The 13,510-nt window shown below is 43.1% G+C and overlaps 1 protein-coding gene across 20 annotated transcripts in view; it reads left to right on the top strand.

Moving 5' to 3' along the window:
* Positions 1-13,510, top strand: part of celf2 (cugbp, Elav-like family member 2) — a 208,795-nt gene that overhangs the window by 46,622 nt on the left and 148,663 nt on the right. For 5 of the 20 annotated variants that reach the window (XM_034863757.1, XM_034863755.1, XM_034863753.1 and 2 more), the window contains exon 1: positions 8,814-9,094. The exons of 1 other annotated variant lie outside the window; for it this stretch is intronic. In XM_034863757.1, coding sequence (XP_034719648.1) covers positions 8,973-9,094 — 122 coding nt within the window. In that variant the 5' untranslated portion in view covers positions 8,814-8,972. Of the gene's footprint in view, positions 1-8,811; positions 9,095-13,510 lie in introns of those variants that run through there. 14 more of the 20 variants (XM_034863747.1, XM_034863746.1, XM_034863745.1 and 11 more) reach the window with 6 other exon arrangements.

The following is a 13,510-nucleotide window of genomic DNA, read 5'->3' as shown; positions in this document are numbered from 1 at the left end:
ACACACACACACACACACACACACACACACACACACACACTGGGTGGCATACATACATACAGTGGCTTGGATGGGTTGGCTTTGTGTGTGATTCAGACCACCGACCTGGAACACGTTGGGCACTGGGAAAATAAAAACTATTACACACCTACACCTACACACACACACATGCATACACTATTGGATTTTATTGCTGTTGTTGTAGATCCTTCAATATTAGCAATGATTATGATTATCCTTTTCACAATATTGTTTGTTTTTGTCTATTTTAGATGTAATTATTACCAGAGATGGGCCCGGTTTGACTTCAGTTAGCCTAATAGCTGGTTTGATTTGCATTGAGAGATACATTTATGGAAAATACCCCATGCCAACCTCTAGGTATGGGAAGGGTATGTGAGGATGTGGGGGGGATTATTTTAATTCCAAAGGCCAGGATGCATAGTATCCTGATCCATGAAATAACTGGCCTTTAATAACACAACTCTGCCTGCCTCTAAGGAAATTTAAAATAGGAATGTACTTACATGTGTACCCTGTATTTTAAGGAATTATTCATTCAAGAAGAAAATTGGTGTCCTTAAAGTTTGGATTTTTTCAATCTTTTTAATTAAGGCATCAAGATCAATTTCCAAAAGATTATTTTTTTTTATTATTCCTTTTTAACTTTACCATGGGTTCATAAACTTATGAGCACCACTGTGCAAACATAGTATCCTTCATCCAGGAAACGTTACAATTACAGTAGAAAAGAAAAAACATCTGGGGAAAAAAAACTGAAAATGGAGGACAGAAAACGCCAGACTTACCTGCTGCATATGTACAGTGCTTATACCAGATTGGTGTGTCTACAATTGAGCAATCATGTGTTTGTTCACCTGATGGCTGTTGGCTCGTAGGTGTGGTAAAATGACAGTAAGGAAGTGACATCATGATATACAGTACTTCTGCGTCTAATATGTACAAGTGTTTAGTGTTTTTTTGCAAATCACTGTGTATTTTTTTGCAAGCAGTGCGAGGCCGAGTAGTGGTGCACACCTTTAGATTATTATTGATTCATTATCTTGCTATTTTCATTTGTAATGAATTCATACAAAATGACACAATTCTTTTTCATATTATAACTTAGCAATATAATATTATCATAAAATAATCAATAAATAATCTTTTCTCCCAAGATGGCGGCATTGGCATGGGTTACCATGGTGTTCTCCTGCACATCCTGACCTCTTTGTCCTGTAGACATAGGCTCTAAATCAGTCCACAAACACGTGCATGCAGACACACACCATGTCACGTCTCCCATCCTGCTGAAACACTGCTGGTATGCCAAGACTCGTCCAACCAACCATCCCTACACAAGCACGCACACACACACACACACACACACACACACACACACACACACACACACACACACACACACACACACACACACACACACACACACACACACACACACACACACACACACACACACACAAACACTATCATAGCGGCATGCCCCAGGGTTTTCTGGGATAGTGGAGTGTTTTTTCTCCCAGCTGATGCTCTCGAGGTGGAGGAGGGGGGCTGAAGTTGTGGGTGTGTCTTCTTTACATTCCAGTGCTTCGCTCCAACAATACCAATACTTATCTCTAATACTACATTTGTTAATATTGCATACTCTATATTCATTGTAACTCTGTCCTGAATTGCATGCTCCCTCTCGCTACCGACTTCTAACCCAGCAGAAACCTCGCTGTTGCTGTAATTAATCATTATTGCGTTAATTTTGGAGCGTTAGTATGATTACCGTACTGCTCGGAGTAAAGAAGCACACTGTTTGTTGTTGTTTCTTAAATCATTTCTGCAAGCAGAAACCCTTCAATAACAAGAGTGTGACATGGCTCCTACTTCTGTTTCATTTACATCTGCCCGTTTTCCCACATTTGTCTTTTGCCTGTATTTAGTAGGCACGTGTGTGTGTGTGTGTTTGTGTGTGTGTGTGTGTGTGTGCGTGCGTGCATGCATGCGCGCTGTTGGGGGAACTCGGTGTGACGTATTTTTTTTTTCTAATTCTTTTTTGAGAGGCTCCAGATGGCTGAGAGACAGGTGAGCCAATTAGCGAGTCTCACTACACAGCAACATCATCACACTGGCGGAGCACGACAGCCAAACACACACACACTCACACACACACACACACACACACACACACAAAACAAACCAACATTCCACACGATTCCGGTGTAGTGTTAACATCCCCACCATAATCTGATATGGCTCTCAGCTAGTCAATACGCCACCATGAGCCCGTCGATGTCCTAGTGGATATGAAATTGATTTTACAATATGTTATGATGTTGGGAATGATGACAAATGATCCTCTAATTTTTAGCCTGTTACCAGGTCCGCCTGCGACATACAGTGCCGGGCTGTGGGCCTAAAGCGTGGCTCATTATGCATGTTTCATACAACCCAGAAAACAGGCATAATGGGCAGATTTGAATGGATTTGCTTGTGTATTCATTTATTTTCAAGGAGCCAAAAATATTTCGGCAAGCCCGCTGACGTTCATTATAATTCTAATGAAGTCGAAATCCTCCCAAACGAGGAGAGAGATGACGGCAGGAAGACGACAAGTCCAGATGTGAGATTTTCCTCTCACATCATCTCTGTCACTCCCATTTCTAGTGTCGAATATACAGAAAAATGCGCATTATGCCATTAATGAGCCATCAGCCTCAGTGGAAAACACAGTACGCACCTGACCCGTAGACACTCCTCCTCTCCCAGCGTCCACATGCATACGATACCGCACACCTATGCATCCTTATGAAGCAAAACACACACACACACACACACACACTTATGCAGCGCTCATTATTCTGATGGCTCCTGTTTGTTTGTGTATTTTTCTTTTTGTTAAGAGATAATTGAGCAGCCATGATGGCCGCTTTCCCACCTAATGGAAGGGGACAAATTAATCTCCCTGTGCTAATGTCTGCAAATGGAACAGGACCTGCCACATCCTCCGTGCTCAACCAAACTGCCGGGAGCGAGGGCAGATGAGTGAGTGTCATATAAGGCGGATATAAAGTCACGTCTGATGATGGGATATGAAGCGAAGCAACTTTTGGGGGGGGGATTGGGATATTGTCGTATACTGTACCTGAAGATTTTACTGGAGGGAATAAGATGACACACGCCCAAAAACCCACCTATGAATTAATAAAGATACCAAGTACAAGCCTTCTGAACCATAAGCCCGGATCCTTTTTTCTGCTCTCAAACTAGCAAAAGTAGACTTGGACACGCCCTACACACACCTGCGCCAGGCGCTTTACGCAGATTGTTACAACAGGGCCCGCTGAGTCTCTAACAACCTGGTGAAATCCCTGAACAAATGTGAATAGCAATAGCCACATGCAGCTCCACACCTTGAAATTATATTTCTAATGCTTACGCATATTACATCACATCAGCTTTGTAACACTGTCAACGCTTAAACCAAAGTGTTCAAATGGCGAGGGTGGTGACTTCAGACGTCGTGTTGTTTGCTCAGGAAGACTTGGACTAAGCATGTCACAGGTGCTTCTCCTCAAACAATCGGACTGAAGTCTCTGTTCGCGTTTGTACATATACACATACACATATGTATATGTATATGTACATATACATAATTGTTTGTAGAGGAAAACGTGGGGCGAGCGGCCGGTTGAATGTCATCCTATTCTCCCAGCTTAATAGCCCATGATCCTGCAGCCGTTGTGCCTCCTAAGCCTCTTCCCGTGGATGACCTCCAGGGAAGATTGCGTTGCGGCTGTTGGAGTACAGAGGAGTTGATTACGAGGCAGTGCCGGGGCTTTGTTCTAAGTGTATGCCCGTCCTTGGCTTTGGAGTGAGAGAGAGAGAGAGAGCAAGACAGAAAAGAGACAGATGAAGACAAAAAAGAAGAGGAATCTTATCTCTCCCACGGGGTCTCGCATCCTTTCATTCCAGATTGTCTTGGTGACCTCCTGGCCGTGCCTGGTTTATCCCGACCCTCGCTGCATCGCTTGTTTACTGTCCCATAATGACATTGTCAATGGCAACAATACGTCCGCTTATCGCCTGGTGTCGGCCTCCACAATGGCTGAATGGCGGCGTAATGGAAAGGGAGAATTCGTCCCGTTGTCATCTTGAAGTCTTTGGAGGCACTCTCCTACTTGCCCGTGTGTGCCGGTGAAAGATAAGATTAATTCTTCATATCACGGGCTGATTGTGGAATCTTGTATCTAATGCAATTTTTATCCCCCCCCCCCCCCCCCCCCCCACACACACACACACACACACACACACTTCCCTACTTTCCTCTTTTCTTTCAAACTGCAGAGTCAAGCATTTCTTCCCTTCTCTTTGGGGAAAAAATCTAAATAATTTATCTGTGTTTTGGTGCATTTTTCCCCTCCTGTACTTATCGGGAGAGTGGAGAGAAAATAGAGAAAGAAATAGAACAGAGACAGACAGGAGGAAAAGGCAGATGAGAGTGTGTATTTTTTATTTTTATTTTTTTTGAATGGGATATACGTGAGCCGCATGCTGAGGAGAGTAAGAAAAGGGAGCAAAGGATGGCAGGAGGGAGGATGACGAGTAGAGGGAGTGAACCCTCCCTTGGTTCTCGGCTGGAGAGGGGGCCAAAGAGGAGCCTGCAGACTTTGGTAATCCCTCTTTTATTAACATGAAGCCAAGCTCAGCAGAATATAGGCTCACAAACAGAACAGAGGGGTTTCCAACGGACTGTCGTTAGGCCTCCCTGTCTCTTCCTTAGGCGCAGATCTGCTTCCTTGGCATGGCTGCCCGAGTCCCACCCCTCCCATTTGCCAGGCCAGTGAGCCGCCAGTCAATTAAAACGGGACCCGGTCCGGGGCGCTTCCGCCCGGCGAGTCGAGCTCTTGAGTCTTTTGATCCCGCGTGAGTCCCGGCCTTGGTGTTAGGCACGAAAAGCATCCTGCGTCCTCGCCAAGCCCTGCATGTTACCATGACAACCCCCCACCCCCCTTACATCACTCAGTGCCCCCCATGTAGCCAATGGGCATTGACCTTTTGCTGTCAGAACGTGTTAGGGAGCGAGAGATACAGAGAGAGAGAAAGAGAGAGAGCAAAGCCGGAAACAACAAACACAAATAGGTCATCAAATCGTGAACACAATTTAAAAAGAGACAGCGGCAGCTCTGTTTGAGTCGTGGCCTGAAGTTACTGCCAGGCCGGCGCCAGAGTTTGTGCGTTTCCTTTGAATGACAAAAACAAGATGCTCGTCTTCAGAAGCCATGATGTCACGGCTCAGCAGGGAGGCGAGAAGGGCTCCAAACCTTTAACAAGTGAAAACAAGGATGTCAATGGGGGCTACGTTTGGCACATACAGTGCGGAGCTTCTGGGTGGTACCAGTTGCCCCTCCCTAAAACCGCTAGCTTATGTCTCTCCCAGACGCTGCCATATGTCCTCCAACCCTTCGAACACAAGAGCATGTGCAGACAGCAGCATGTGCAGACATCTGGACACATATACGGCCCTTCAAACTGATCCTTGTTAGAAGAAACTAATATAAATGTCCCATACCGTGCTCATTTTCAGGTTCACACTACAAGTCAAGCTTGGTTTTGTAGAGTATTTTTGCAGATATGTTCATGCAGTGTGCAGTGTGTGTGAGGATACCAACTTTAAGCTTATATGGAAAATTAATATTTAGATTTAATAAAGACACATTGACCTGGAGTAGTTTACCTGGACTCTAGTAAAGACTTTTTGTTGCAAACTCTACCCATGTAAATATGCATTATTCCATGTTTCCATTTGTAGTGTCACATGGTGTAAAGTACACTTCCAAGCCCAACAAAGGACAAAACTGAGTCCTCGGAGCACGGGAGCGACTGTCCACGTTGGTGGCTTTACATGTCATCAGTTTCTCTGTCAACATTTACATATCGTGGACAAAGATGTCTGGATAGCGCAAGCAACTCATGTTTATGAGCCCATCTGACATGTGATTCCAAAGGTTACCGAGGCGAAGAAGAGAGGCGAGAAGTCTAAAGGGCAAAACACACAGGCTGTGTTGCTTAGCATCACGTCACATGATAAGCTGGACGTGCAATACAGACCGAAGGAGTAATCAATGTACATTAGATGGTATGAATCAATGCAAGGTATGACTTTTCATGTTTTTCTGCTGTGTCATATTTTGGGATTACTCACAAGACAGTCACGTCTCAACGTGACTAGAAACAGGACAGTAGCATAGCCTGACCTAGCCCCCGGTGTTGCTTTGTCCAACACCATGGGATCGGGAGCTTGCACAGAACACCATAAGCCGAGCTATTTTAATGCTTTATTTTGTCTTTTATTTATTTTTTTACATCCTGTGGGTGCAGCAACTTTGTACAATTGATAAAGTAACTGTCACAATAATTTGAATTAGAACAATAGGGTTTAACTACTGCATCCTGAATGGGAGGACAATTGCAGCCTTTTTTTTCCAAATGTAAGTATTTTTTAATGCAAAAATACTGCCTAGAGCAGGTTTAATATCTGTGTCTGCAGCAATGTAAGCAATTGTTAGTGTAAATAACAAAATTATCAGTCGCCGTTGTCGGCCCTTAAAAAGCTGAAACATTTGTAGGACTTAATTGTGTATGCTAATTTGAAAGCGTTGCTCCGTTCACTGCTCATTTCATGCTCCATATTATTAAGCTCTTTACATTCAGCTTTCACTGCAATAAACCGTAAGCAACATATGACCAGTAGCTGCAGCATCTGGTAGAATGGAAACCCATGCAGTTGTTATACCGAGTGCTGGTGGCCCATATAGGGGTTTTATTCGTCACTATTCTGTTGACACGCTCGCCACGTGTCAATATTTGTTACCATTGCACCCCTGCCGTCAGTTTTGGCTGAGACAAAGTGCAACGAGCAGCCGAGGCGATTTGAACGGTAAACAACAGAGGCGGATATGGGTAATCAAGGTAGAAGTTAGCACAAGTGCCGGCTGCATTTTAATGGCGATGGCCCTGTGCACGCCGGATAATTTAGGATTTTCAATTGTTGTTGTTTTCCAGTGAAATGCAGGTGTTTTGTGAAGACAGACGATTTTGCCCTGTATGCCAAACATTCTAATGAAGCTCACGTACAATCCATAATTTTAACTATCCCCCCCACCTGCCAGCTAGCCACACACACAAAGAGTACACAAACAGTCCTAGTCATAGTACCCACACACACATACACACAATGTGCACTAATGAAGCTGTTCTTCTCTCCTCTCCTTTTCCGTTCCTGGCTCAGTGAAACATGCATAAATCATAATAAACCGAGAGATGAATTTTTAATCAGCAGTTCCCTGCCTGTGTCTTCAGCCCCCAGCCTCCTATGGGCAGGAGAGGCTGTGATGTGCCAGGTATATGGAGGGAGATCTGGCAGCACCTCCTTCGGGAGGGCTACTCACTGAGACATGCCTGTCTGGGCAGCCTCTTTCCTGGGCATGATCTGCTGGAGTGGGCCGTCTCTCTGGAGAAGGGACCGGTCCGGTTGAAAATGCTCTGTCTGCATCTGCATGAGGTCTAGATAGAAAGGGACATTTGGGGAGGGGGACGGCTTGGTAACGTTACAGCATTAAGGCTGCACAGCTGTGATGCCAATCGTACCTGTTGGTGTCCATCAAGATGCTTAAGCATGAATGAAAAATATATTATTACATAGACTGTATATGTTTATATACAGTATGTATATATATATGTCTGTTTGTATATGTGTATATATGTATATGTGTATATATGTATATATGTGTGTATAAATATATTCTATTCAGTCTAAAATTGAAATATAAAATAAAATGATTGCAAGCTCTTGGTGGGACAAACAACAAACCAGGTTGCCAAAAATTGATTTTGGTAAATAAATCAGAGGGCCCATAGCTCATCAATTCATACCAGGAATTATGGGTATATAGGGGCCTTGATGAGTTTTTCTACAGAAGTTTTTGCAAAGGATTTAGTCCATCATTATAGACATACTGTATAGTCCAACACTGTGCTGGGTATTTTTGTAAAGCTTAGGTGAGAATTGGATGACAGAGTTGTGGACGGCTTGTTAATATCACATCATCTAAGCTGTGCAACCACCCAATTTTTTTCAAGATTGTATGTTCAAATCAAACGTATTTTTATGAGACTGAATCAGACCAGAACGGCTCAGGGGTCTGGGAATAAGGGCAGGAACTGGAGATATTGCATGTCTTTATGACATACTAATATCTTGTTCTGGGGTTATTTATACTCTCTCTCTCTTAATAAACTGTGAAAATTCAGTGCACGCTTGACTTTATGTTGAACTTGGCCTCTTTCCCCTTGGGTCAACAAGACTTTACTATGATGTTCACAATTTATTTACCTTTATAAAAACTTCATGCGAGCTGATTTAAGGTTGGTTTATTTTCCACTCCGTGTCCGGCTGTATGTCACATCAAAAGTCAGTGCCCACTGGAGCTGTGACAAAGAACATAGAAACAATGCGCCGTCGTCATGAAACGGCGGGGCATTGTTGGCACGGCGCTATGCCCGGACTGGGCCAGGCCCAGCGGCCATGCAGGCAGACCAGAGCTGGACTGGAGCTAGGCTGTTTCAGAGCTGTAGTATTAGACTCAAATAGGCCCACAACATAACAACGTGAGCCGAGCTGTCACAGGGGATTACTTCAGCCAGGCAAGCCAGCGGGGTCTCCTCTGCTCTGCCAGAGACAGAGGAAGAGTGTGTGTGTGTGTGTGTGTGTGTGTGTGTGTGTGTGTGTGTATGTTTGTGTGTGTGTGTGTGTGTGTGAGAGAAAAAGGAACAACGGCAGAGTCTGAGAGGAAGAAGGCGGCGAGACAGAGAAGCAAAGAGAAGCAGTGAAAACGGGAAGAGAGGAGAAGAGGAAGAGAGCGCAGCTTGTAGCCTGATAAGGTTCATTTATTGGTTTGGTGATGTTGGCTCACTCGTCTGAGCTGGGCTTTGTGGTGGGGAGAGTGTGTGTCGATGGCGTGTGCTGCCCCCCTCCTGCAGCCGCCAGTGCAGGATCCGTGGGGACCAACAAGCTGCTCCTGAGGTACAGACACACACATAAATACAGACAGACATACAGACATACATACATACATACACCCATTCTTCTGACCCAGATGGTGCGTTCGTGCATCCACCCACAAGGATTGTTACTTCCATCTTAGCTGTGGTATTGAATGGTTGGTTCTGTATCAATAATGTGAGCATTTTAATATGGAGGAGTGGGGTGGGGGGGGTAAACAAAGGTGGGTAAACAGAGTGCAGGTGCTGGCTTATTCCTTCATTTGAGAGGATTTGACGTCTGGGATGGTTGCTCCTAACAGCATTTACTGTAATACCTCCTACTTTGCACTCTGTCTCAGTGTTGTTGTTGTTGGATGGTGGGAGATGTTGTCCTGCTATCCTTGCAACTGTTTGCCTAGTTGAGCGTAACATCCAACCCTTGTACTTCTCCTTTTTCTTTTTCTTTTTGTTCACGCTCTCGGTCTCCTTATCTTCCTCTCTGTTCCAGCCTCCTCCTGCTGTGTTAGCAGCATTGTGTCCGGGACGAGCAGTGAAGGTAGAATTCAAATGACATATGGTACCATCAGCAGCTCTTTTTTTTTTCCTCCCTTTTTTTCTTTTCTTTTTAAATAAAATATCTGGCACTTCATTGTCATTCACCTTTGACATCATGGATACGCCTCAGTTATTTTTTATTTATATACAGTATTGTTTCTCCTCCTGCTTAATTACATTTATTGTAATATTCCGCCCACATTTGCATGAATATGTATCATGTATAGTCTTTTCTTGGTGTAAAACATTGAAACTTCTACTAGTAGAATTCTATCACATGACCATAAAGTTTTTTTTTAAAGTGACAAAAAAGGTTTTTTAATCTTGCAATCTTTACCTTTTAATACAATTACAACACACAGATATCTGCCTAAATGTAAAAATAATCCTGAATCCACCTAAGAGTTTTCTGTATTTGGGGTCCCCCCCCCCCATCATCACTGGTTTGATGGGGGCTGGGCTCTGTTGATACGAGGTGATGTCAGATATTTGTTTTGGCACTGTTGAAAAATGAGCCATCGGATGATAATTGGAGGGCTGCTTTCATTTGTGACCCTTGTTAATTTATAAATATGCCATTTTTTACTTTGCAATGTTGAGTCCAAGTTTTCCCTTTCTTTAAAACACTAGAAACGTGTAAATCTTGAAGGCTTTTGGCACATTTATTTAGACATTGATTCAAGTTGCAATCCGCTTTCAACTCTAAAGGTGGTTAAAGCCTTTAAAAAACAAACTTGTTTCAGCTGGGTTTGTTTCATGGATTTGCAGAGATAGATGGGACGGCGTCCGTATTAAGACCACAGGCCTCCACTCGACCGACACACTGATCTCATGAAATGCCGTGTGTAAATGTATGACACGCCAATTCGTATGCCATTATTGGTGCATTATCAAGACGCTTACTACGCTGCGGTGAGGAGTATGAAATGGCGAAATACACATAGGGAAGTAGGTCAGGGTGGTGGATGATAAAAAAAGGGAGTTTTACCCAGAAGACCGGTGATCGTGTTCCGCGTCACGTTTCCCTTTTTCAAAACCCAACCTGCGTTTCCTAAACTCATCCGTTGCTTTCTTCTCCCGACAATGCAAGTGTACGTCCGCTGTATACAGCGTAGACATACTGTACACGTGAAAAGCTCAAAATGCGTACAGATAACACGCAGCTTTGCTTAAGAAAGTCGGCGTATATTTTTACGCAAACTCGCGATGTCATGTTCTGATCGAAGCAGGATTTGACATTTTCCGAGGCAACTAACAGAGCCAGTGTCTTTGTTATTTATTTTGATTCAGTCAGTTCTGGCTCATTTTGTTCTGATACAGTATGTTTTACACAAAAACGGAGGGATGATGGATGATGATATTTTGTCTGATCTCCCCTCTTGTTGCATAAAAGATTGAGACAAGCGTCTGTTGCGCAACTGATCATGAAAACCAGTCATGCTGAGGTTGACTTGCTTTGCAACGAGTCAACATATTTCATTGATGTTTGCAGGTAGTAATTTATTGCACCATAATTTACTGACTGAATCGCTGAACGCTTCATTGGGTGGCAAATGAAACTGCTTTTGAGGCATGCACTTCATTTGCAATTTCCCGGTTGAAAAACATGACTTTCAACAGTTTACGCATCAGGTAGTTGCTCCGAGCGACAAAAACACACGGGGAGGGGGGGATTTTCCGGAGGTTTAGCACATGTGCGGGACGGTAGAGTGACTGTCGTTGGGTAGAGTTAGCAGTGTACAGAGGACGGATACCTTTTTGTAGTGGAAAAAGCAGTCAATACAGTGTGCAGTCAGAACGGAAAGATTAAGGACTTTTCCATTGGTCTGGCACATTGGATATGGAAGGAAACAAGGACTAGGGGGTTAAAATGCTGACTTTCAGCTTTAACTTGAGGGTGTTTACATCCATAATGGGTCAACAAAGTCGGATACCGTGTCCAGGGCAATGATCCCGACTAAACAGACAAGGCTAGTGTTGAGGGCTAAACATTGTAACATTCTTGAATGTTTAAGTCACCCATATGACCCCTGATTCACCTGCTGAAGACCAGACTAGAGGCCAAACTTACTGTTGAACAAGCAGGGAGTGAAGATGGCAGCTGTCCAGGCCTGGCAGGGCATCACCAGGGACCAGAACCAAGCTTCCTTCAGCTGATGTAACTCAGTCAGTGTGTGCAAAGGATGTAACACCAAATATAAACCTTATAAGTTACTTTAATTTCAATTCAATTTTAATTATGGAATCAAATCACAACAAAAGTTATCTCATGACACATTACAGATAGAGTAGGTCTAGACTATAATCTATAATTTACAAAGCCCCAACAATTCTAGTAATTCCCCCAAGAGAAAGCAATTAGTGGGTGTGACAGTGGCGAGGAAAACCCCCCTTTTAGGAGGAAACCTTGGACGGACCCAGGCTCTTGGTAGGCGGAGTCTGATAATAATAATAATAATAATAATAATAATAAATTTAATTTATAATGCACTTTATATTCGCAAAAATCTCAAAGTGCTACATGGTAAAAAAGTAAGTGATAAAATAAAACACATGGAGAGCATGAAAATAGTAAATATAAAAATGAACAAAAACAATGTAGAAAAGGGCAAGAGATCAGTCAAAAGCTCTCCTAAAAAGGTGGGTTTTAAGGCCACGTTTAAAATCATCCACAGTCTGTGGTGTCCTCAGGTGGTCAGGGAGGCTCTTGGTAGGCGGAGTCTGATGGTGCCAGTTGGGGGTGTGCTGCTCCGTGGCAATATTAGTCACAATAAAGATCATGGAACAGTGACTACAAATGGTTGTTGATAAAAGTCGAGTTCATGAAATGTATTTTAATTTGTTCAACACATTGAGGCTTTTGTGCAGTAATCTCAGGTGTCATGTTGATGCAAACACCTTCAAATTAAAAGATGACCGTGGAAGTTCATTGATTCTTACACATCAAGATCAGTTCACTCATCTCATCCCATGGACTACTACTCACTATATAATGTTTTTTGCTCTGAAGGTTGCTCTCTAAATACTTGAGAGATAGTTTCTGTATCTTGGCATTGGCTTTGCAAACACTTGTGCTTGCACTAAAAACCAGGGGTTTGAAAGGCGTGGTGTTTACCAGACAGGGAGACAAGTTGCGTTAAAGAAATGGCAATTCTTTTTAAATCTGTCTCCCGTAAGTCCTTCAACTTTAGCTGTGTAATACTTGGAGTGCTCTGCTTCGTTTCTGCATCACACAATGTGCTGAAGAAAATGTTAATGTCCTGCTACTTCCAAACTGTGATGTACAGTATGTGTGGAAGACTTAGCACCTGTGAGTTGATATTAGTTTTCGAATGCTCAACCCCTCCACTTCTGTCTTCTTTACCATCCTTTGGGGTCGCTGGAGGTTAAGGCAAGCTTCCCCTCCCATTCACCCCACTAGAGCTGGGCAATATTTCAATATTACATTGATATTGTAATACAAGATTAGGTATTGTCTTAGGTTTTGGGTATCTTAAAATGGTAATATGCTAAGTGGTGTTTTTTTCTGGTTTTAAAAGCTGCATTAGAGTAAAGTGATGTACTTCTCTGAACTTAGCAGACTGTTCTAGCTGTTCTATTATTTGCTTTTACCCACATAGTCATTAAATGGACATTTCTGATGATAATTCATCAAAAACCTCATTGTGTAAATAACATTTTGTTAAAGCACCAATTGTCAACCCTAGACAATTTGTCGCAATATCGACATCAAGGTATTTGGTCAAGAATGTTGTGATATTTGATTTTCTGCATATGACCCAGCCCTTCACTCCACATAGTGTGCCTAATGGTGTGGAGGATATTAGTCTTCTATTAAGCCCGTTGGTTTATAGTCACTGCCTCTTCATGCCATTTAGACAGATGGGTCAGGGCAATGTCT

The sequence above is a fragment of the Etheostoma cragini genome, chromosome 23, assembly GCF_013103735.1.
Source record: "Etheostoma cragini isolate CJK2018 chromosome 23, CSU_Ecrag_1.0, whole genome shotgun sequence".
NCBI classification, from domain to species: Eukaryota; Metazoa; Chordata; class Actinopteri; order Perciformes; family Percidae; genus Etheostoma; species Etheostoma cragini.
Note: the sequence above shows the minus strand (reverse complement) of the source record. Positions and strands in the feature narration are given on the sequence as shown.